Source organism: Giraffa tippelskirchi, chromosome 10 (genome assembly GCF_054371585.1).
Source record: "Giraffa tippelskirchi isolate mGirTip1 chromosome 10, T2T-mGirTip1v1.2.pri, whole genome shotgun sequence".
Taxonomy (NCBI): Eukaryota; Metazoa; Chordata; class Mammalia; order Artiodactyla; family Giraffidae; genus Giraffa; species Giraffa tippelskirchi.
This window is the reverse complement of record NC_137284.1, coordinates 112,568,133-112,592,876: the sequence shown is the minus strand read 5'-3', so window position 1 is coordinate 112,592,876 and position 24,744 is coordinate 112,568,133. Positions and strand designations below refer to the sequence as shown.

At 40.1% G+C, this 24,744-nt stretch overlaps 1 protein-coding gene across 38 annotated transcripts in view; it reads left to right on the top strand.

Moving 5' to 3' along the window:
- Positions 1-23,789, top strand: part of CREB5 (cAMP responsive element binding protein 5) — a 463,299-nt gene extending 439,510 nt beyond the window's left edge. For 22 of the 38 annotated variants that reach the window (XM_081534892.1, XM_081534901.1, XM_081534905.1 and 19 more), the window contains 4 exons: positions 9,828-10,151; positions 14,441-14,668; positions 22,344-22,452; positions 23,345-23,789. In XM_081534892.1, coding sequence (XP_081391018.1) covers positions 9,828-10,151; positions 14,441-14,668; positions 22,344-22,452; positions 23,345-23,508 — 825 coding nt within the window. In that variant the 3' untranslated portion in view covers positions 23,509-23,789. Of the gene's footprint in view, positions 1-9,827; positions 10,152-14,437; positions 14,669-22,343; positions 22,453-23,344 lie in introns of all 38 variants that reach the window. The other 16 variants (XM_081534898.1, XM_081534904.1, XM_081534889.1 and 13 more) reach the window with 1 other exon arrangement.
- The last annotated feature ends 955 nt before the right edge of the window (positions 23,790-24,744 follow it).

Below are 24,744 nucleotides of genomic sequence, written 5' to 3'. Positions count from 1 at the left end.
CATCATCACCTCTTCCCAGAAGTTGAACCCAACAGGATGGATTAAGTCATCAGTTTTTAAAAAAATAAATAAATAAACACATAGAAGTAGCTGGGCAACTATGCCAAGATGTGCAAATACAAGAATGTTCATCACAGTGTCATTGTGAAAGTTGCTCAGTCATGTCCGACTCTTTGCAACCCCGTGGATTATACAGTCCATTGAATTCTCCAGGCCAGAATACTGGAGTAGGTAGCCTTTCCCTTCTCCAGGGGATCTTCCCAACTCAGGGATCAAACCCAGGTCTCCCACATTGCAGGTGGATTCTTTACCAGTTGAGCCACAAGGGAAGCCCAAGAATACTGGAGTGGGTAACCTATCCCTTCTCCAGTGGATCTTCCCAACCCAGGAATCGAACTGGCATCTCCTGCATTGCAGGCAAATTCTTTACCAATTGAGCTATCAGGGAAGTCCACAGTGTCATTAGAGATGGAAAAATGATAATGGCATGTATGGAATACCAACTGAAAGTTGGGATACTCCCTTAGAGAAAATACAACACCTATGACGCATGATGTGAGATCTTTTGGGTGAGGGCAGAGAGACAGGGACATGGGCTTGTACAGCGCACATTCTGGCCTGTGCAGAGGTGAACAGGACTATCACCCTCTTGTATTAAATTCTCTAATCTAGTTTTGCTGATGCAACTGAGAAGTCAACGTTAGTTGTTTTCATGTGTGCTTTACATAGCTGTGCTTTACAAAGTCTCATGAAATCCCTGCATCCTCCGATATATATGGAACTGACAAGCTACATCTCCCCTGAATTTTCACTGGACAGTGCTGGTATTTTTTGTGCTTTGCTTTTGTTTATGTTAACCAAGCATAAGATGTTACATTGTCCCCTCATTAAATTTCTCTTATTGGATTCCTTGATGCTAGTCTGCCAAGATTTTTTTGGATACTGGTTCCTCATCCAGTGTATTAATACTCTCTACTAGCTTTGTATCATACACAGTTGACCGTTGTGGCTTCTGCATTTTCTCTTTAGTTCTAAGCCAGCTAGGAGATGATTGTTGTTGTTGTTTAGTTGATAAATTGTATCTGACTCTTCTATGACCCCATGGACTGTAGCCTGCCGGGCTTCTCTGTCCATGGGATTTCCAAGGCAAGAATACTGGAGTGGGTTGCCACTTCCTTCTCTAAGGGATCTTCTCAATCCAGGGATTGAACCCACATCTCATGCACTGGTGGATGCTTTACTACTGAGCCACTAGGGAAGCTTCAGGAGATGATAGAGTTGTTTGAAAAAGGAGAGAGAGAGAGTACTAGTGTTTTGCAGAGGAGTCAGATTCCATGAGATATACTGAAAACCTGACTTTGACCTTATGCATTCTATGGTAAAGTATCTTTTTGGCTTCTTTTGTTCCCAATACAGTGTTCTACTTAAGGTGACATCATAATGAACATCAGTCTTTCTCAGATTAAGTCAAGAGTTTCTATTAGCACTCTCTTAAAAGATAAGAGATTTTTATTTTGAAGAATTTGAAGCTTAAGGTGACTGGCCAAGGTGGTAGAGCCAGGTTTTTAAACCTAGATTTCTCACTCAAAGTCTTCTGCTCTTCTTCTGAAGTTCTCTGAAACAGTGATTTTTCTTTCTTTATTTTAGACAACTCACTTCTTCAATAGATTCCTATCTCTTAGCAGACATCAACTCAGACCCCTTTCTCATGGAATAGGGAATTTAGGATCTTGCCTCATTTGTTCGGTAGATTAGCACATGTAGAGCCAAGCAGTTTACTTATCTAAGTACTTATTTAAAGCCGTCTTACAACAGAATGAAGACTAACTCCTGCTCTCAGAACAGCAATTGGTTCTGAAATTACTAAAATGCACAGCCTCTTAAAATGCTCATCAGCCTGCTGAATTCCAAAGGACATCCCCTGAGCTGAAGAGATTCAGGGAAGTGGTATCTGAAATAAAACAGTTCTATCAATGTGCATTCATTAATTTCTTCAGTTACCAAGAGTAAATCAAAGGCTCTCTCCTGCAGAACTATAATTAATATGTAATTTACATATTAATATAAAAAGACTGGCAGGGGAATTGATCAAGATCTGTCTCTGGGGTTTGTTTGACTTTTTTTAGCCACCAAAGTTTAGCATGTCACCTAGCACCTAGGTCTACTTTATCTCACTTTAGAAGTTATACCCATAAGTGGACAATGAGAGAGTGAAATCAGATATCGAATTCTTTTCTTTGGTTACTTTGGAACTGCTGAAGTTCCACTTTCTGAGATACCATCCATATTTTTGAGATTTCCTCACATTGTTTTCCAATGGACTGGAGTATTAATGTATAATACAATTCCTTTGTGGTTTTTTTTTATTAATTACATCATTTCTACTATGTTCAGAATTAATACTTTTTAATAACAAATGACAGAGTATGAATATTTTTCCTCCCAGATCCTATGGCATCATCCCCTTTCCCTGGTAATCTCTACTGCCAACCTGTAGGATTATTTGAAATTTTACTACCAAACCAAAATCTAAAGCAGAAGAATACTTAAATTATGAAACCATCAGAGCTGAATTACATTATGAAAGTTTTGAAAGGAGCATATTTCATTCCAAGTAATTAAGCCAAATGTGATTTTAGTTAATTGTCTTAACAGTGATTCTGAAATAAATGTGGATTTTAAGATCCACTCTGCTATTAGAGTTATACGATCATTCTCAACAGACATCCTGAAGATGAGATGTGAATCTGGGCATTAAAACTATACTTGCCTTAGGGACTTCCCTGGTGGTCAAGTGGTTAAGACTCTACCCTTCTAATGCAGGGGACGCAGGTTCAAGCCCTGGTCAAGGAACTAAGATCCCACGTGCAGCTTGGCCAAACAAGCAAACAATTTCTACTTTGACAGAATGAAGGTCAAAGTTTGTATAACTTCTCCATGGCACCCTCTCATCCCTACCTCTCTCCAACTTTGGGAAGGATTTTGGGATCCAAACTGACCACTTATAGTCATAAAATTCAGTGGATAAATATCATTTTTTTGTGAATTCAGAGACAGTTTCAGAAGTTCTTGATACCTACAGCAAGTCAGTGATCATCAATGTTGCAAGCCCTCCTTCAGTGAAAAGTTCTGGGGTGCCACACCACTGACCATTTGGGCCATTCAGAAGCCTGTGTTACACCTCAGCTGATTTGCTGTGTTTGAGAAGGAGAAAGGATGAAGACATTACATTTACAGAAATACCTTTGGGTGGCCACTGATGGTAATTGTTTTGTATTCAAAAAGAAATACAAAGATGGGTTTTTTCATATTTTCATATAGTCTCTTACTTGTGGTCAACTCAGCAACACTACATTTTGATGTTACCACATTCTATTTGGGAAGAAAACCCAGAGCTGTTTTTAATTAAAACTGCCCCCACCCCCCATCCAACTGAATTTCAAATAATTGTTTAATTTGGTTTGGCTTTCAGAGTCTGTAAAGCATAAGCAATCTGCTGAGCTAAAGATGGAGAAGAAATGTTTTTACAGTTTCACAAATGTTTCTAATTGGCAAGAGCGAGTTGTTAATGGGAGATAAATTGCCTGGGGTGGGTGTGGGTGGGTGCATCGTGTGTGCAAGCTCACGCAGGCCCACATGCATGCACTCATGTGGAGGTGATGATGTTTGCGTGTACCTGGTCTTCACAAGACATGCTGTGATACAAAGCTGAGCAGAGCTGGAGGGGCACTGGGCCTGGGCCATCATGGCAGCAGTTGTGCAGGGTATGGGATGAAGTAGTTTCTCACCAGGACTCAGATCCCAGGCAGCAGGCCCACCCTTCCATCAGGAACAGTGTACAAGGAGCTTATAAAATACACAGACTGAATGAAAATGACCCCTGTTGACTGAAACCAGCTGTGTCAGGCTTCTTGCTGTCTCTCCTGATTTGCTCTTTCAAATAAATGGATATGGTAGAGGATGAGAGAAAGTAAACAGAATCTTTTTTTTTTTTCTTTCTTGCCGTTGCACCTCTGTAATAGCCCTGGTTTTTATAGTTGAAAAATATATGTTTATTTGCTCATTAATTTCCCTCTCTCTCCCTTGCCTTTTCCTGGCATTGGGTAGAATGTTATTTAAAATAAGACACAGTTCAGCTTCAAAAAGAAAGAATCATTCTGCAAAATACAGCTTGGACTCATTTGCTGGTCATTTATCATCCCTAAGAGAGTGGGATACAAATATCTTTATTTGGTATTTTTTAATGATTTACAGGGCGATGATTCTTGTTGGCACCAGGATACAGAGAAGCAGCAGGCTCTTTAGGACTTTGAGAAGTGCCCCACACTGTTTAGAAATGACGTGGAGGATATTAAATGTAGCATATGCAGAGAAGCTCTATAGTCATTTCTCTTCAAAGATGATGTCGGCTGCTGCTCTGGGAGTGGACTCAACCCACAGGCCTGGGATTCTCTAAGCCAGGAGTTCTCATCCTCCAGGACCTAATGCCCCATGATCTGATTGAAGTTGATGTAATAATAGAAATAAAGTGCACAATAAATATGTTGTTGGCTTCCCTGGTGACTCAGCTGGTAAAGAATCCACCTGCAATGCAGGAGACCTGAGTTCAATCCCTGGATTGGGAAGATCCCCTGGTGAAAGGAAATAGTCTGGCCTGGAGAATTCCATGGAGTATATAGTCCATGGGGTCGCAAAGAGTCAGACACGACTAAGTGACTTTCACTTTCATTTTGTTGTTCAGTCACTAAGTCGTGTCCAACTCTTTGTGACCTGGACTGCAGCACACCAGGCCTCCCTGTCCCTCACCATCTCCCAGAGTTTGCCCAAGTTCATGCTCATTGAGTCAGTGATGCTATCCAATCATCTCATCCTCTGTTTCATGGATCACAGCCTTGTCATGGAAAACGGGCTTGCATAACTCAATGAAGCTATGAGCCATACTGTGCAGGGCCACCCAAGATGGACAGGCTACAGTGGCGAGTTTTGACAAAATGTGGTCCACTGGAGGAGGGAGTGGCCAACCACTCCAGTAGTCTTGCCACAAGAATCCCATGAACAGTATAAAAAAGGCACAATAAATATAATGTGCTTGAAATCCTCCCAAAACCATCCCTCCCACCCCTGGTCTATGGAAAAATTGCCTTCCACAAAACCAGGCCCTGGTGCCCAAAGGGTTGGGGACCACTGCTCTAAGGGATTCTTAAAAAGTCTTCATTTCCACACTTAAGCATGTGTGTTTTCTTTCCAGTGCTTTGAAAAAGCTTTGGTTTTTATACATCTCCGATTTCCTTCAGGTAGTGGGCAAATAATAATGTGCCTAACGTTAGTGCCCAGTAAATATTTGTTGAATGAATAGTTAAATGGAATGTTATAAGCCTTATTAGTATTATGACTTTGGCATGAATCCTGCAAGAATAGACTTGAGGCAATCAAGTAATTTCCCTTAACAGTACAAGCTAATTATTTGAGAGATGAAGATCTGGTGCATAGTATTTATTTGTCAGGCAACATTTGCACCTAATTAAAGGTGAAAAAGTTGTTTGTAGCATTGAAGGGATAACATAGTGACCCACTGCTTAACAGCTTTTCAATTTTCCTTGCCACTCTTTCAGAGAAAATACACCAAGATGAAGTTAATGCACATTCCTTTTGTGTGTGTGTGTTTTCTTTTCCTCTTTTTTTTTTCTGTTATCATTTTTAGAGGGCAGACAGGATATGGAGCAGGGAGGTCTTTTGACAGTACTTTCATAGCCCACCTGCCTGTATGACTTCTGCAGTCATTCTCTTGACCTTCGATAAAGGTAAAATTATCCTTTCTTACGAATACCACCACCAAGGATCCAAAATGAAAATGCTACCTTCTTATCATAAGCCTCACAAAGTTTCATTCATTCATTGATTCATTCCAGAAATATGAATTGAGTGCCCAATACATATACCAGGTTCCATGCTAAAGTTATGAATTTAATACCAAGCAAAATCCAGTGTGGTTCCTGCTGTCATGATACTTATCATCTGGGATGGTTGGTGGATATTAATTGAATGATCATACTAAAAACTGTAACTACACACTGAATTTTACAAAGACGAATATGGTTCTGTTGGGACCTTGTAACAATAGGAATTGGTTTAGAGCAGCGACCAGGGAGAATTTTACTAAAGAGGGTCCTGATGCTTAAAGCTATGGAGTGTCTGAGGAAAAGGAAAGATCATCCCAGGCAAGAAGACAATCAAATGCAAAGCGTTGGTGGGAACGCCAGGCCACACTTCTCAGTGCCTATACATAGGCTGTATTAAGGGCTTGAACTTCATCCTCTGAACATTGAAAAGACCTAGAACAGTCATATACCTGAAGGTTAGGAAGTGGAGCCAGGGAGAAGATATACCTGGACCTTGTCAGATCTGTGTTTGGGGGTGGAATACAAGTACCCTTTCTTAATAAATATAACAAGAGAGATGATGATGCTAAGCTCTGGATGGTCCTTTGCTGCGGTTGAGCTGCCTGAAGATTATTACCTCCCACCTTTACCTCTGCCAAGTTTCGGAACAAACGAGATACACTGGGTCTCCACTTGTGTGCTATACTGTGCAGAAATAATCTTGTCATTTTTTCCTGGGCACTGCTCTTCTTTTTGCATTTCCTTTTGATGATGGGGAGGTGGCACAATACAGTTTATTCCTGTTTTTGACAAAATGTTCATGGCAAGCCTTCCAGCTTCTTCTGTCCTGGTATAGAGAACAGGTCTGGAGGTAGCTCACTTCCACTCCTCTCCAGTGGCAAGAGCTGGGGCACATGGGTTAGTCTGTATTTGTGCCTTGCTGGGTTGTTCTGAGGATTAAGTGAGTTAATACTCATAAAACACAGAATGAGGAGTGGCACGGAGTGAGCGCTGAATTGATGTCAGACATTATTATTAGCTATTATTGATAGGGTGTATTGTCAAAGATATATATTGTTGAAGTAGAAAAAAAGCAAGGTACAAAATCATATATCATTATAAAGAGTTTACACAACATGTTCTGATAAATGCTGAGGATATGTCAGCAGATACTTGCTAGTTACATCTGAGGAACGGGGCTAAGAAGGAAGAAGGTAGGCAGGTGGCTTTTACTTTTTCACCACATAGTCTTGTAGAAGTTTGTTTGTTTACTATGCAGCTGTATATTTTATAATAATAAAATTATAAAGAATCGTATAGAGAATCCATCAATACTATTTGGATGTCAGTTTCAAAATAATGATCTAAATATATTTTTCCATAATTTTCTTCACTTTTAGGTTTGGATATATCACTTACAAGGTTTTCTTGGATTTAAGAAACATGTATCCGAAGTCCAGAAATTCATCCAATTTTTGCTTCTTTTGCTTATGTTCTCTTCATATAAGAGTTTTCTGACACCATGTGCCATGATGATCCCACTGTTATGAAATGACTCTACTTGTTGCTCCATCTCTATAGAGAGAGCTGTCTGGAATACTGTTGACCTACCAAATTTAAGCAATGCACTTAGTTCACTGGTTACTGACTTCACTGTACTTTTAAGAGTCATTTAAATTTTTTATAATGAGCATTTTTATAAAAACAATGAACTCATTTCTAAAACTTGAAGGTGAGGAGTATCTGTTCACTTTTCTGTTTAGTAATAAACACAATACGCAGCACCTAATCTTTCCTAGGGATTCAGGAAGCTTAACTTCATTGGAAAAGACCCTAATGCTGGGAAGGATTGGGGGCAGGAGGAGAAGGGGACAACAGAGGATGAGATGGCTGGATGGCATCACCGACTCGATGGACATGGATTTGGGTAAACTCCGGGAGTTGGTGATGGACAGGGAGGACTGGCGTGCTGTGATTCATGGGGTCGCAAAGAGTCGGACACGACTGAGTGACTGAACTGAACTGAACTGAACTTCTTCAGGATACTGATGCAGGCCAGTAGCTCCTGGGTAGTAGATGTTGTATAGTAGATGTTGCTCATGAAGGAGGAGGCAGTTGGGCTCAGTGGTTGCTGCATCAGGATGCAGGAAATGTATTCAATGATTATTGAATGTTAACATATGGTTTGTCAACCTCTACCTGCCCCCAACCCCTCCTGCCGGCTTGTTTTTTATGTTTCTGTTTTTGTTTTTTTTAACAAGTGGAGGCTCTTTATATTTAACTAAAGATTTTTATGGATTGAATTTATTCTTATCAATAGTTTACTCTGACCAGTTGAGAATCATTAATATTGTATAGGGCTGGCACATGGTAGCTTTGATCATCATTTAAATAACACTGTTCCATTTGCAGTGATTACACACTATCATCATCAATCAGATAAGAATGCAAATCAGGAGAGAACTTTGAGTTCCCTAGTAAATACTTTATGAAGCCAACATAAGCTTGCCAACTAGACTATCATCTCTGCAGAAGATACATTTCCAAGGAGTAACTGTATTATACAGTACTTAGCACACTGTGCCCCTCAGGGTATGACGATAATTGTCTGTGTATAAGAAACTGCAAACAACTTGACTACCAACTGATTCTTTACCACTGCCTAATTTTGCACAGCACAGGAGCTAAAAATGTTTTGACACTTTAAAATGATTGAAAAAAAATCAAAAGTAGCATAGTATTTTGTGACATGTGGAAGTTATATGAAATTCAGATATCCTGTCCCTAAAAAAAATTGCGTTGGAACATGGCCTGGTCATTTGTTTACAGAATATCTGTATCTGTTTTTGTGCTGAAAGGGCTGAGCTGAGTAGTTGTGAGAAACCTTAAGGCATGCAATGAGGGAAATATTTACTATCTGACTTCTTTATTGAAAAGCTTGCTGACCCCTGCTTAGGGGTTAGATTCAGGGAGAATTTAATCGTGTATATGTCTGCTTGCTTGTTGATGGTTGATGATTTTGTACCTGCCCTGTGATGTGGTCATCAAAGAAGCTGTAGAAGTGCAATGGTTCATATTCTTCAACTTTAAAGTCAGAAGAACATTATTGTGTGAGAAAATTAGATTATCAGAGAGATTATGAGAAGTGTCACAGGAACAAATGGAAAGATCTACGTTGCCTCCCAAAGTTATGGATTTCAAATCTAATTTGAAGACTTACAATAATATTAAAATTGTTCCTAGATTCTGAAATTTGAAGTTCTTTCCTCTTTGGGTCTGAGATATTTTTTGAAAAGCAAGAATCTTTTATTCTTGTGACTCATTATCTTGTGACAGTATCATTTCATATGGGCCTTTTGTTCAGTGACATTGTCATATTGAATGATTCCATTGGGTTTATACTTGCACTTGGCTGTCAATAAGATATGGTGAACAACTGGAAGTAGGAAATACCTTTTAGTGAAGTGTCTAGGGTATCCTGCTCATTTGGAGTGACAGTTGAATTAATAAACATTCATGGCTGACATTGACACGCCTACCTACTCTAATACACATGAAAATTTGAAATTTATATAAAAGCCATACTGCTACCCCATAAGAAAAAAATGTTAATAGTAGTACCATTACACGCTCATGCTGAGTCACCTCAATTGTGACTCTTTGCAACCCCATGGACTGTAGCCCACTAGACTCCTCTGTCCATGAGGATTGTCCAGGCAAGAATACTGGAATAGGTTTCCATTTTCTCCTCCAGGGGATCTTCCTAACCCAGAGATCAAACTCGGGTCTCCTGTGCCTCCTGCATTGGCAGGCATATTCTTTACCACTTGAGCCACCCGGGAAGCTGCTAAATATTATAAAATTGAAACTATGAGTCATTTTGATTCAAAATCCCTGTTGTGTACACAGCTGACCTCATTTGTCCCCTCTTCTCTTTTTCTGTTTCAGAGGTTGAAGGCTGCATTGACTCACCACCCTGCTGCCATGTCAAATGGGAATATGAATACCATGGGACACATGATGGAAATGATGGGCTCCCGGCAGGACCAGACGCCACACCATCACATGCACTCACACCCACATCAGCACCAGACACTGCCGGCCCATCACCCCTACCCGCACCAGCACCAGCACCCAGCACACCATCCTCATCCTCAACCCCATCACCAGCAGAACCACCCACATCATCACTCCCACTCCCACCTTCATGCACACCCAGCACATCACCAGACCTCGCCACACCCACCCCTGCACTCTGGGAACCAAGCACAGGTAGACCTTTTTCATGATCTCTTCCCCCTTCTCATTAACAGTGCTGGCTCTAATGAGGAGCTCATTGGCAGCAAACTTACTTGACAAGCCCACGTGTTCTGACACTCTGAGGGGCTCTGTTCATTTCCTAGGAGGTAATGGTTACCCATAGGACCCTCCCAGATCACAGTTTCCATAACTAATATGATAAATATCAAGTCTAGTTTCTAAGGGAAAAGGTAAACTTCAGGTTCTCCAAAATCTATTTTTGTAGTATATTACAAAGTTAACCCTAAAAATGTAACACCAATGGAGGATTAAGAATTTAAGCATGTAATGAAAGAAGTGAATAAAGAACAAGAAAGGTAAGTTCATTCTAACCATGGTTTTAGCTGCAGTGCTTTATAACATCTTAGAGACCCACTTGTGTCACCTGTAAAATGAAAATTAAATACAATGGGCAATCTTCTAAATAAGAGTAAATGTTAAAAATATAGAGAGTAACGATTTCAGGCAGAGAAAGGTTCGGTGATGGATGTTAGGGTGTAAGGTGCTTTGTGAATGTTGAAGAAAGATGACTCATCCCACCCAATGAGAAATGCGTTGGAGGGAGCAGACAGAGAGCCAAGCTCTGTAGATGATCAGTTCAAGAGAAAGGCCAAACCCCAGAGGTGGAAAGTCACCAGGAGTGGCTAGAAAGAAAGCCAGCATTTAGACACAACTGGAAGAGGGTCGGGGGACCAGGCAGACGTTATGTCACCCAGCCCAAGAAGAGAGGCGGGTCCATGTACCCAAGTGAGTTTCAGTAAGTGGATGAAGGGCATGCCTAGGAGCATGGCTCACCCTGGGCACTTTGAACCTTCAAGTGAAATGACCTTTGTCAGTTCCTTCCACCCACCCAGGTTCCAACCAGTTGGGTCAGAATGATGTCGGAAGCTTGGGATCGCCAAATAACACTTATTCACTGTCTCTTCCATCGACTGACTCTGTACCTCTCATCAGGCAGCTTCTAGAGCTTGTGCATTCCCGCCTCCTCCAATGCATACCAAACCTAGAAAGCCAACCACAAAATGGGTAATCCATAAGCAGCTTTCTAATCTGTTCAGTAGTTAAGAGTATTTATTAGGTAAGCTTACTTTTGCAAAGATTCTCAGAAGTATTCTACATAGCAAATAAGAATCAGGCTTTGGAATGAGAAAACTTTCATCCTTTTCCCACCTTACTTGTGTGACTGAGGTCAGTAGGTGAACCTCCTTAAGCCTCAGTTTTTCCATCTGCAAAATGGGGCAATAATAGACTAAGCTCATAGACTTAGGAGTATTAAATAAGAGAATGTTTAGCCCTTGGCACAGTTTTCAATACATGTTAGCCAGGATTAATTTCAAACTGAAATAATGTGATAGAAGCTTAGCACCTAGTTTAGCAATCAATAAAATGCTGTCCAAAGCACCTTTTTAATCATGTGCCAATGTAGGTCATGTATTTAGAAGGGGAAAAAAAACTACAAGATCAAAGATAGAAGATAGATTCACATGTGTACTTTCTTTTTTCTTTTTAAATGTATAGCGTAAGTTTTGGTTGCATTTATGGGCAGGTTACTTCATAGACAAGTTTAACAGTTCGTTAAATATAAAAGACATTCATTAGCTAATTACCAATTAGCCAATTGGCCTCCATTTCAAGTCAATAAGTGGCCAATTGTATATGCAATCAGTTAATTGCTTTTATAATTGGCTACATAAAGTTGCTTTTTTCAACAAAACCAGGTTGGTATTGTTGAAATTTGAACAAAATTATTTAGAACATATTCAAAATGCTCCTCTTAAAATGTATTAACTTGGTTGATGAAATGAAATTCGGCTTGTCAGAACATCGGGAGTAGAAGTTTATTAAGGTCATCCAACTCTGAGATTCTAAGATGACTTGGAATAAATTCTTTTTGAAATTACAATTAATTGTTTTTGATCAAAATTTTCAAAGAATCTGTGTCAACATAATGCCATTCTATTTATTTATTTATTACTGAAGTATAATTGATTTACAATATTGTGTTAGTTTCAGGTGTACAACAAGGTAATTCAGTTGTGCATATATATGTATATATCTATATTCTTTCTTATTCTTTTCCATTATAATTCATTACAAGAACTATGAACATAGTTTCCTGTGGTATACAGTAAATCTTTCTTGTTAATCTATTTTATTTATGATAGTATGCATCTGTTAACCCCATATTCCCAATTTATCTCTCCCACCCTACCCTCAACAGAATGCCATTTTAAAAAGATAATGCTAAGTAACAATAATTATCAGAGACACAAATTCTGGTCTTAGAGTTACATTGCAATTTCTTCTGGCTTCTTGTGATTCTCCTGCATATCAGGATATAATTTCAGAGTCCTGGTATCACTCCTAGGTCACCAGGAATTTCACTTAACCAAGCCACACCTTGACCCTGAACCTGGACAAAGCCTTAAATCACCATGTACCTTACCCACTTGGGTTAAGGCAGAGGAAGAGTATCAAGGGATAAACGTTGATTAAAGTTAGCAAGGGAGAATACAGTGTTGAAAGAGAGGTCTCCATAGTGAAGGTTAAACCCCAGTTTTGCCTACTTGACAGTCTTGTCTAGGGCTGGAAATGAGAGATTGTTAATTCACACAAAGAAATGGTAAAGGCAAAAATAGCCAGGTTAGCGCGTTCTTTCCTAGTGCTTTGCTTTGCAGTGGTTAGCTCAGAGGTTACTGCATCTGAAATGACTAGTGCTAAACATTTGCCAATAACAAGGATTAAATCTTCAGCAGCGGCTCTGGTGAGTAAGATCTTAGTTTATTTTGTTATTCCTTTATGATCGACAGGAGAGGAATTGCCAATAAACAGTTTTAGAAAATGTCTTTGCTTTCAGAAAAAATTACTGAGATGTAGTCCAACCTCAGTCCTAAGCCTAATTCTTTAGTAATGTATGGTTTGATAGAGTTTAGGATTAAAATATATCATTAGTCAGCTGATGGAAAACCAGGAGCCATTATTAGTACAAGTACAGTCGTTCTGATTGGTTTCAATCATAGGGTTGGAATGTGGTAGAAAAGGTGGCTGGGTTTCATTTTTAAAACTTTTTGCCTGTTATTTCTGCAGGTTAAATGCCTCTTGTAAAACAAATTTATAGGTATTACACCATAAGCCTGAGTGACTGAGCAATGAGAGGGAAGGAAAAAAAAAAAAAAAACCCTTTATTGAGAATGAAGAAAGGGGAAGGAGTGAAGTGCATTAGGGAAGCATTAGGTGTTCAGACACATAAAGAGTCAGTCATAGAAATTTCACTAGGTGCTGAGTGTCTGCTGTATGAAGGGAAATAAAGCTATACGTGTGGGGGTCCCTGAAACCCTACATGTTGCTGAGCCTCTTGCAGACCTTACAAGGAATTTAGAAGCATAATAAAACTTTTTAATAAAGTGCTTTGCCACTCCTGGGATTTCCTTATAATATAATAGATGGTGCTATACAACCATCCCTCCGTGTCAGTAGACACCATGTATTAACAGGGCTCAGTGCTGCTTCAGGATGGAGTTTCAAAGGTCACACTTCCCAGTCACCTAGAAATTCACCCAGTCACCATCTCCTGTAATCCCGTCAGCCTTGGTCAGGCACGGAGGAGGAGAGAGACCCAAATGGAGTTTGGTCCCATAAGAACTTCGCATTAAGAACTGTGATGTTGTGGCAAAAGGATTTCAGGTGCTTTCCAGGCTTCACGGGGTTCTTTTGATAAGAGTCACAATGGTGATGCTATCTCTGAGGTGTATTCTAGGAGCAGGGTTTTGACACCATTAGAATGAAAGGCATTCACAACCTGCCCCGAAGGAGATTTCTGCAGATGACATTAGACCCATCAATACGGTGACAGTCATCCCCTACCTCTCTGTTTTCATCCGTCACCATACATGGGCACTTTCAAATTTTACAAAGCACCTTAAATAAAACATTTTTAACATCTAATGAGGAAGAAAAATGTTGCTTCCATCAGGATTCAGCCAAATGCCAGTCGGTCGCGGCGGGGCGGGGTGGGGCGGGGGAGGCAGAAATCGACTTGACTCTCTTTTCGCATGTCATCCTTGTATCTTGCCAAAATATCATAGGAGATAGCTGGGTGATGCTTTTCCTCTTCATGAGTGTGACTTCACTGTTGACTTCTTTCTTAGAAAAACAAGTTTGATGTGCTAACTAAAGCAAGGGGCTGCCTGCACTTCACATTTCAACACCTTACCCACCCGTTCCTTCTCTCTCCCCATCACCACCTCCCTCTTCCCCAGCAGGTTTCACCAGCAACACAACAGATGCAGCCCACCCAGACAATACAGCCGCCCCAGCCCACAGGGGGGCGCCGGCGAAGGGTGGTGGATGAGGATCCTGATGAGAGGCGGCGGAAATTTCTGGAACGGAACCGGGCGGCCGCCACCCGCTGCAGACAGAAGAGGAAGGTCTGGGTGATGTCACTGGAAAAGAAAGCAGAAGAGCTCACCCAGACAAACATGCAGCTTCAGGTGCAGGCCACTGTCTCTCTCCCGGGACTCAAAGGCCCTGTGTACCATTGGCATTTCCTGGCCCGGCAGGCACTTGTTGACCTAAGACACAGAGCAACTGCAGGCTTACTTCTGAGGCTTGATTAATTCTTAGACGCTCTGCAAAACAAAACCACCATTCAGTTTTCAGTGCATCTGCTCTGAGGAGGGAGACCCTGCTCAACTAAGTTATAGGGCTGAGAGCAGAAGCTTTGGTCAGACACAGGTTGAAACTCTTGTTCAGCACCTACTTGCAGTGTTAAATCTCTCCGGCTCTTAGTTTCCTCATCTGTAAAATGGGAATAATAACCTCATAAAGTTGTTGGGAGGAATAAATGAACTAATGGTCTGCAAAACTGTTTGCACAATGCCTGGCACATAGTAAGTCTTCAACTGGAAGGCAGCCCTTTCTGTTCCCTGGGTGAGGGGGTGGCTTCAGCTTACACTAGATTGTCTGTACTTTTGTTTAATGGAAGAAAAGTTTGTGTTGATTATTTTGCTTCATAAGAAAACACGTTTCTACCTCATTTTCAGACTTGACAAGATTTGACTCTTGCATTATTTTTGCTTTCTCATGGGTGGCTCAATGAGGGACATTTCATAACAAGGCCAATTCTAGGAGCGTTTGAGAAACTCTGGTACCTGGGGCTTCTCCAGCAGGCTTCATGTCATACAAAAGATGCAGTTCAGGGCATTCGTTCTCACACAGAAAGGAGGACACTGTTCACCAGCAGAAGAAAAAAACAAGTATTAGATATGTGACAAGCAGTCCAAGCATAAGAGTAAAATTGTAGATTAGAGCCCAGTGCTTCCAGGAGTAGAGATAACAGCTAAAGATTGAGATAAGAGGGAAAAGAATGCCCCAAAGAGAGAGAATCTGCTCCTTGGAAGTTCATAGGTCACCTTCACCCATTCCCACAGCCTCTGTGATCCTTAGAAAGGAGCAGTTAGGGTGCCAAACCTCCAAAGCCTTTGCATGTTTAATTCCATTAAATGGAAATGATCTTAGGGCATCCAGTGTACAAATTGAAAGTGTACAAGAAAGTTTGGGTTATTCATGGACTGACTCTTATAATTTATGGATGTTCGCTCTTCTTCCCCCCTCCTCAAATTTATCATTCTTTTAATGATGGACATGAGAAAGAAATTGGGAAACATATATAGTAGATATGGAGGAAGTCCCACTAGCTTGTACAAACCTTGGATAAAGGTGGAGACTCTATTCTTACCCTCTTCCCCGGCCACCTACCCCCTTTTTCTAGTGTTAGGTCTAGCCTGAAGAGTTCCTGAGTGTCTGTACTCAATATTTGTTTGTTGAATAAATGAATGAGCTCCCCATCACTGGAGTGTCCAAGAACTAGTTGCCTGACTACTTGGCAAAGATGTGATTTAAGGGAATCAAGCCACAGAGTTTGGCTGAACACAGACATCTCTGAAACCACTCTTACTTGAAAGTCTATAATTCTAGAATCTGGCAGGCATAGTCATATGTGAGAAGCTTTTAGGTGGAATGTGGGTAGGCACTTCTAACATTAATAATCATCTTTTAATTTTTGTGTGTATTGAAAAATGTAATCAGGACATCAAAACTTCAATTTCACAGATTATTTTTGGTCAGCGCCAGGCTAAATCATTAAAAAAAATGAGTTAATTTGTACAAACATGTTAAGTAAATAAAAGTTCTGGTGAATGTGACCTAGCAAATATCACAGCAGTGGTTTTCTAAGGACTGAAATGTGAGCATCCCTGGAACTTGCTACCAGTTCTGAGGTCTGCAAGAGGACCATGAACGGGTGCAGGTTTTCTCAATCTTGGCACTATTACTGAGAATAATAATTATCAATAATTCTTTGTTATCTCCTGTGCATTGTACATATTTACCAATACCCTTGACCTCTACCCACTAGATATCAGTAGCACCCTCCACCCCACCCCTAAGTTTTGACAACTAAAAAGCCTCCAGACATTGTCAAATATCCTCTGTGGGGGGTCAAAATTACCCCTGATTGAGACCCACTGAGCTTGGTGGAGGAGCCCTGAGTGGCCAGATGACATGTAATCAGATGCTGAGAAATTTTATATCAATTTTAACTAATATGAGTCCTTGCAGAATGACTCCAGGGTATTGACTGTCACCCTAGATCCTAAAGACATGGGGCAGGGGGCTCATAGCAGAGAGCCAGGAAGAGGAAGGATGCTGTTACTCTGAGGTCAGATGGGTTCACGCCTTGACATAGGCATATATGTTTTAGCATTTACTTAACCTATAAGGTATTAACATATAAGGTAAACATATCCTTTATGGGAACAGAATCTATTAATTATCACATTCTAAGAGCCAAAATGGCTAAGGATAAGAGATACTAGAAATCTAGTCTCTGAAAACCAGAAAAAAAATCTCATTCAACAGGCACCGATATTTTTGGTTGTTAAAGCAGTGCCTGAGGAAGGACAGTCTCTGAAAAGGCTGAGTTGTTGATGTTTTCCAACCACTGCTTTGCTTCAGAGGGACAGAAACCACAAGAGTTCCATGTCTTCAGGGATGCTGAGAGCTCTCTATCAGGCATGTGATGCTGGAGAGGAGATGCAGATTCTGCTACCTTTGAATGACCCCTCTCCCTCTCACTGGACCTTTGTCAAAAGAAAAAGGTGTCTCTCTTGAGGCTGATCCAGTGAGTCAAATTTTAAGTAAACAGAAATGGAAGGTGCTAAACAAACAAACTCTTGCCAAAAGGAATATCCAAGGTCTGGATGGCCAGCTGCCACCTTTGAGTTGTTTTCCAGCATAGAACCTTCTGGTTAGGCTGCAGAGCTTCAGATTGGAAAAATCAGAGCTGAGCAAACAAAATCAACTCCCAAACTTCATTTCCTCTTCTCACAACAAATCTCTGCCCAAGAGGTCAGTGCAAGTATAGGAATTCAGGGGAATATTAAAAACCACCAATTTTACATTTTATTTAGGAAGAAACTGGGCTCGGAGGACATGAGGAGTCTTCCCAAAAGTCACACAACAAGCAAGTAGTAGGATAAAGACCCAAGCAAGGCTTCTCTTGACCTAACCCATTGCTCTGTGATCTTTCATTCTAGACAGTTCTTCAACTATGAAAGAATCCACATTCTTTTCACTGAGAGAGTGGCTAAGATCAGTTCGAACTTCACCAACTGCTAATGTGGTACTCAGTGGATTGCTTGTGTTCAGTAGATGAGATGGAAATCATCTGGTTGCCCATGGAAATAATTGCTTTTCTTTTTCAGTGCAAAGACACATGGCCTAAGTCGCTGCTGAAATTTTCGACACACAAGCCCAGGTTTGGGACTTGGCAAGAGAAAAGGCCACATGGGAAATGTTGCTGTACAAAGTGAAAGTCCGTTGTTTTAGAATGAACAAAACCTAGCCTCAGTTATCTATAAGGAAAAAAAAAAATGGGGCAGGGGGGCTATGTTGTAGGGATCATTTTGATAATTATGTTTTTGGCATGGACTACTGCTTGCATCAAAAAGCATTCTGAGTTTATCATATTAACAAAACGACATCCCCAAAGCCAAAACTGAAAATGTAGTTATTAGGGACTTCTTGGAGTCCTTGTTTCAAGTATGTTACTATAGTGTTGAATGTCTCTATAGGGGTGCTACTTCATCCCAAGGCAACTTTATGGATTTAAGAACAGATTAATCTAACCACATCTATACTCTCACAGTCCCTATTTAAATAGCTAACCTTTTAAGTAGCAAACTCAAACTGGTTTAGAAAAAGACAAACAAAAAAAAATTAAAGGCTGATTTCAGCAGGAGAATCAATAGTTAAAAAAGAAAGTGTTAGTCTCTCAGTCGTATCTGACTCTTTGCGACCCCATGGACTATAGCCCACCAGACTCCTCTGTCCATGGAATTCTCCAGGCAAGAATACTAAAGTGGGTAGTCATTCCCTTCTCCAGGGGATCTTCCCAACCCAGGGATCAAACCCAGGTCTCCTGCATTGCAGGCTGATTCTTTACCTTTGAGCTACCAGGGAAGCCCCTCAATACTTATGAATACTTTGCTCTTGCAAAGTGCTTATGTATGAAGACCTGTAGTTATAACCTACACAGGGGAGTAAAAATATTGGTGATTTGCCTCAGTTCATAAAGCAAGGTAATTCAGAATAAGAAAATGCCTGCAGAAGCCCTGTGTGTGTGTGTGTGTGTTTTTAATTTCCCTACCAGAACTGCAGGCCACTTTTGATTTCTTTCCTGCATTTTGAAACATTTGCTGTCTGATTGTTCTCTTCCAAAATGTATTCAAGGTGATTTCTAGTAATGTTACCTTGAAAAGAATTTTTGTTTAAAATGTAGTCTAGTGTTTGTGTATTTCTTACATCATTTGGTCTATCAGTATAGAATGACATCTATCAGTACCTGCCAATATGTAATGATGATGCATATGCATAGTGAACTCTGCTTCCTCTAGGGCAGTGATTCTCAACCTTTCTTAACTCAGAGACTCCCTTATGGAATCTGAAGAAGGCCCTATAGACTCTCACAATGTAGATGTGAGATATGGACTTGAAATTTTCCACAAAAGTGAAACCATAAATATTCCTTTGGAATCTGCCCTGATAAGATGTCAAAGTAAAGGGGATGCTAGAACTGGCTCCCTAAGGAAATATAAGACTTGATATCTAAGCCCATTTGAGAATACCAAAAGCAGTTAATTAGTGAATTAAAAATCAAGATGGAGACCTTCATTAGATTATTAGATAATTAGCATTCTCAATAGAAAGCGACACAGAAACATAGAATAAAAAACTGGGACTTCCTTGGAGATCAGTGGTTAAGACTCCATGCTTCCACTGCAGGAGACACAGGTTCAATCCCAGGTCTGGGAAATAAGAATAAGAAACTATCGTACAGAAAGTAATTAGAAAACTAGTCCAGTCACCTTGTTTTACACTAGGTTGGTATAGCAATTGGGGAAGCCAAACCTTGTTATTCTCAACCCTCATTTGAGAGCTCCTTTTTCTGCTGGAAGTTCCCCCCATGAATTTCTGTTGTTTTTATGGCCATTAGACATCAGCATCATACTTATGTGTACATGATATAAATGAGACAGAGGCTGATAGTTCTGGTCTATGGAGAATATTAATTGACATTCATTTTCCAATTATAACATAGCTAAATGATTGTATATTACATTGAGAAATATGTCCATATTCACATTTATCTTTAAATGATGGTCAGTCATCACGGTGATTTTAAATAATGGTTAGTCATCTCCAGGTTCCTATATTTTTACAGACTCTCACTACCCCCAGGGCTTCAGTTTCTATACTTACAACATATTGGTTTATCGGTAAAGTGCTTTGCTATCCACAGACAAAAATGCCACTAAAATCATCACATTTCATTTTGAGCCCAAGTATATACACATTCATACATCTTAGTTTTCTTTTTCTCATTTTTTGTTCGGTTTTTGTCTGTTTTGTTTTTAACCAGGGGTTGTCTTCTATTTGATGGTCTAAAAGTACCTTTCACACAGGCTATTTGAAGCAGGAGGAGACCTAGGAAAAGCAAGGAAGACTATCTGAATTTAAATGAGCATAAAATCAGAGGAAAAAATCATGTTTAAGGCTGAAATAAATTGTCCTATAAATAAAGTTGTCCTATTGACCCCCAAAGTGACAAGGGTCACTTTCAGCTTTGACAGGGCCCATTATCAATCACACTTATTTGGAGGTGGAAGCGCAGCTCACCTTCCTGAATGTTCTCAAATTTAAGAGCAATTTTCCTGTGAAATGAAGTGATGTATTCATCATTAATGCTAATTTATCAGATAGGCATTATTTTATAATTTTTATTATAGTTACTTTACAATGTTGTGTTAGTGTCAGGTGTACAGCAGTGACTGTATTATACATATACATATATCCATTCTTTTTTAGATTCTCTTCCCATGTAGGTTTTTACAGAATATTGAGTAGAGCTCCCTGTGCTATAAAATAGGTCCTTATTATTTTGTATATAGTAGTATATTTATGTTTATCCCAGTCTCCTAGTTGATCCCTCCCCCCACCCTTTCATCTGATATACATTTGTATTTTGTTAAGTTCAGAGGAAAAAGAGAAAAGCCCTTGTAGATGAGATTTTTATTATTTTTTTATTTATGCTACTCAACATTTGATTTCTTATAATGTATTTTGCACATGAATTTGGAAATAGGAAGTATTCTTTGAAACAAGTTTCCAAAAAATTTTTTAATTAACTTCTAGAATTCCAAACTTACTTTCCTAGGTGATAAATACATGCCTGAAAAGCCAAGTTCATATTGAAAGTGTAGATACAACTTAATGACAGCAATGTTAAAACACCTTTTTCTATGTGCACGCTTTTTTAAAGTCTCTTTCATGTGGCATATAATGCCTGGCAGCCACAAAGAACACCGGCCAAAGAGAGGGTATTATTTATCACAACTGTAAAATGGCTTATGTGAGCTAGTGCTACATTTACAGTTTACTTTTATCAAGTGGAAGCACCTTGGAACAGTCTATTCTACATTTATACAGTTGTCCCTGGGTATCAGCAGGATATTGGCTAGCCTCAGATACCATAATCCATTTATGCTCAAGTCCCATAGTCAGCCTTCTGTATCCGTGGTTCTGCATCCTCAGATTCAGTCAAATGCCAATCATGTCGCACTGTATCTATGGAAAAATCTGCATAGTAGTAGACAACTGTGCTTGTAGACAATGGTGCCATGTACATTATCCCACAAACTGTGAACCTTGAACCTGTCTTTTAAAATTACTACATAAAGTGGAGATGTGAGACACTTACCTAAATAAATTTTTAAGATGCACACACAATCCACAATACCCTGATATTGAGGGGGAAAGGAGTTTATAGACTGAAATTAGCCAAACTAATTAATGAACCAATCAAATTAATTTCATCATGGTCCTAAACTCTGTTGTCCTTTGCCTGCCTGGACTAACTCGATTCCACTAGTAGAGGACCAGCATTTGCACCATATCCTTCCGTGCCTTCTCCTAAGTGGCATCAGGCATAGGGATGTGCTCTGTTGAATTGTAGCCTATTAAGAACTTCTTTGAGGGAATCAGCTTATTCTGAGGGCATTTAAGTTTGAAGTCACTCATCCTGCCACATAATTCTTTGCAGTGTCTCACCTTCACCTTCTACTCACGATCAGTGTTAGCCTGTAACGTAGCATGAAGATGATTGCTGTGAGAGCTAAATTTACTGAATGCATAGTATATGCTAGACATTGCTCTGTGTATTTGTTTCTATTACTTCATTGAGTCCCCACAACAACTCAAAGAACTTTCTACTATTTTCATCCCCATCCAAGGTTGTTGGAACTTAGCTGGGTTATGTTACCTGCCTAGAGTCACCCAGTCAGTGTAGAATGGAGAGTTCCCACCCAAGTAACTTTTCATAGAATTCAGCTCCTGATTGAAAACCTAGTCTCTTCAGAAAGCCCCTGGTAAGCCTGAGGGACAAATTGAAGGCAAGCTACACATTCTCAGGTGAATCCTGTTGTATAATAATGGTATTAATGTCATTCAGATGTAACAGAAGTGTACCAGTTCAGTGTTGAAAGTGCATGGGCCTTTGGTTTGTCTTCTCTGGTCTTCTTAATGTGATGCTCATCTGTCTCTTTCCAGAATGAAGTGTCCATGTTGAAGAACGAGGTGGCACAGCTGAAGCAGCTGTTGTTAACGCATAAAGACTGCCCCATAACAGCCATGCAGAAAGAATCACAAGGATATCTCAGTAAGTCATTGACTTTTTTGCTTTCTTTTTTTAAGTGTCCAGGTTTTCGCCACTAATTTTGCATTGGATTTATTGAAAGAACAAAAGTAAAGCCTAGACTGCACACCTAGGGGGATAAGGTGCTAAAATTCTTGAGCAGCTGCCAGACTGCTGCACCAGGGGGAATCCTTCTTTTCCGACCCCTGTTCATCACCACGCCCACCACCTCTTGATCATTTCTGGCTAGACGTTCCCTGGCATTTCATGTTGTAAAAATCCCACCAAATTCCAATTTTGCAGCCAGTAGGAGCCCAATTACCAGTGGGCTAGCAGTTTTTTATGGGCTGGGAAACAGGCTTCGGACGAATCATATGCAGTGCCCCAGGATATGCTGCATGTTTTTCAGTGGGCTGAAAAGCAAGTGAGCTTGTCTCAGTTTACCAGTAGGTAAAGTGGATCCCTTTTTCTAGATCCCAATATTGGCAACTGGAACATCAATAGGTTCAATGCTAATTGAGTAGGGAATGGTGGGAGGAGCAGGGAATTATGGCTGAATGTCATTTTCTTTTCAAATAATTTTTTAGATTGAGCAGCACAGATTCTCCCACTACATGTGAGTGTTTTCCACATTTGATATATGGATGGCTCTTGGAAAAGACAAGATAGGGACTCACAGGCCATGACTCAAGCACATCCAGTCATGTTGCTGACCTAGAAGGCATGGCTTTGTTGGTAGCTGTAAACTGGGAAGGCATAGCTTTGTGACCGACAGTTGAAAGTTTTGAAATTAACCTCCCAGAGAAAATGCGTGAAACACTTCTATTTCTAGCAAACACCTAGCAACATTTTTGAATAGTCTCTGAGTCCACCCCAGGAAAGAGCTATATTGGTGTGTGTGTGTGCTTTTTCCTAGGTCCAGAGAGTAGCCCTCCTGCAAGTCCCGCCCCCACATGCTCGCAGCAGCAGGTCATCCAGCATAACACCATCACCACTTCCTCAGCAGTCAGCGAGGTGGTAGGAAGCTCCACCCTCAGCCAACTCACCACTCATAGAACAGACCTGAACCCCATCCTCTAAAATCTGTGGGTCACACCTTGCCTTCAAGAAGAGCTGTTGCATATCCTGCGTCCTTTCTTTTAAGGGCATTTTTAGAATTAACTCAGACCTGGAAGACTCCTCAGCCCTTCAAAGACTGGCTTTCATTTTTATAGTTATTATGGAAATGTTGTCTTTTATACTTAGTTATATAAGAAAAAAGGGAGTTATGCAATTAATAATCTATCAGCTTGGGAAATGCTTTGGTGCTTTTCTCCAATTTTCTGGTACCAGTTACTTGTTTATAAACTGAACTCTTTCTGTACATAGTCATGGTTTCATTCTTATCAGTCAAACCCTTTGCCTGAAATGTTGAATCTTGTTAAACTGCAGCTTTTAGCCAAAATGAGGCATACATAGATGTCCAGTAAACAGATGGCAAGGCGACTGGGGGGTGGAGTCTGATGACATCATAACTCATGTTGAGTTTGTGCTATGATGTCACCAGAATGCCAGGTAAACATAGAGCCTTTTCCACGACTGTTTCTCTTACTATTAAAAAAGTATTAATAGAAGCTCCATTGATGTCCAAATAAAATCAGCAAGGATCTCGCCACTCTTCCTCCTCCTCTTGGTCAACTTCCTTGACTGCCCAATTTTCCTTTCCATTTCCACTTTTACCTGAGCTCCCTGTTGACTTTTTATTGTTACTTTCTTCTGTTTTATTTTTTCCCTTTAGCATTGCATGTAAAGAAGAAAATAATGTTTAAAGGAAAAAAAAAATAACTAATGTGGACCTAGCCATGGCTTCCCTTGCATGTGACCCACAGCTGGAGCTCATTCAACTCTTGCTTTTTACACAAGAGTAACCAGGAGACGTTTAATGTGCCTGATTTAATGTTTTTAATAATCAGAACAAATAAAAGGTGGCTTAGCCATAGGTGAAGCACTGTTGAATGCCAGCTGTGGAGACACTAGGGAAGGGAGCTTTATAAGCCTCAATTGTGAAAGTCCAAATTACGATGCAAGGCTATAACATCACACCCTTGAATTACAACTGGTTTTATATGGCCTGTCTATAATGTTGAAAATCCATGTACTATATAATAATGCAGAAGGGCTCTATTCACTACACGGATTACATTGTTCAGTCATCAGCTGCTAATAGCCTAAGATTTATTATTGTTTTTTTCTTAAGCCTATGGAACTGTCTTTGCTGTTCTGGTGGGTGAAAGTAGACAAACTACTGGAGGAACAAAGAGAGAAAGAAAACCTCAT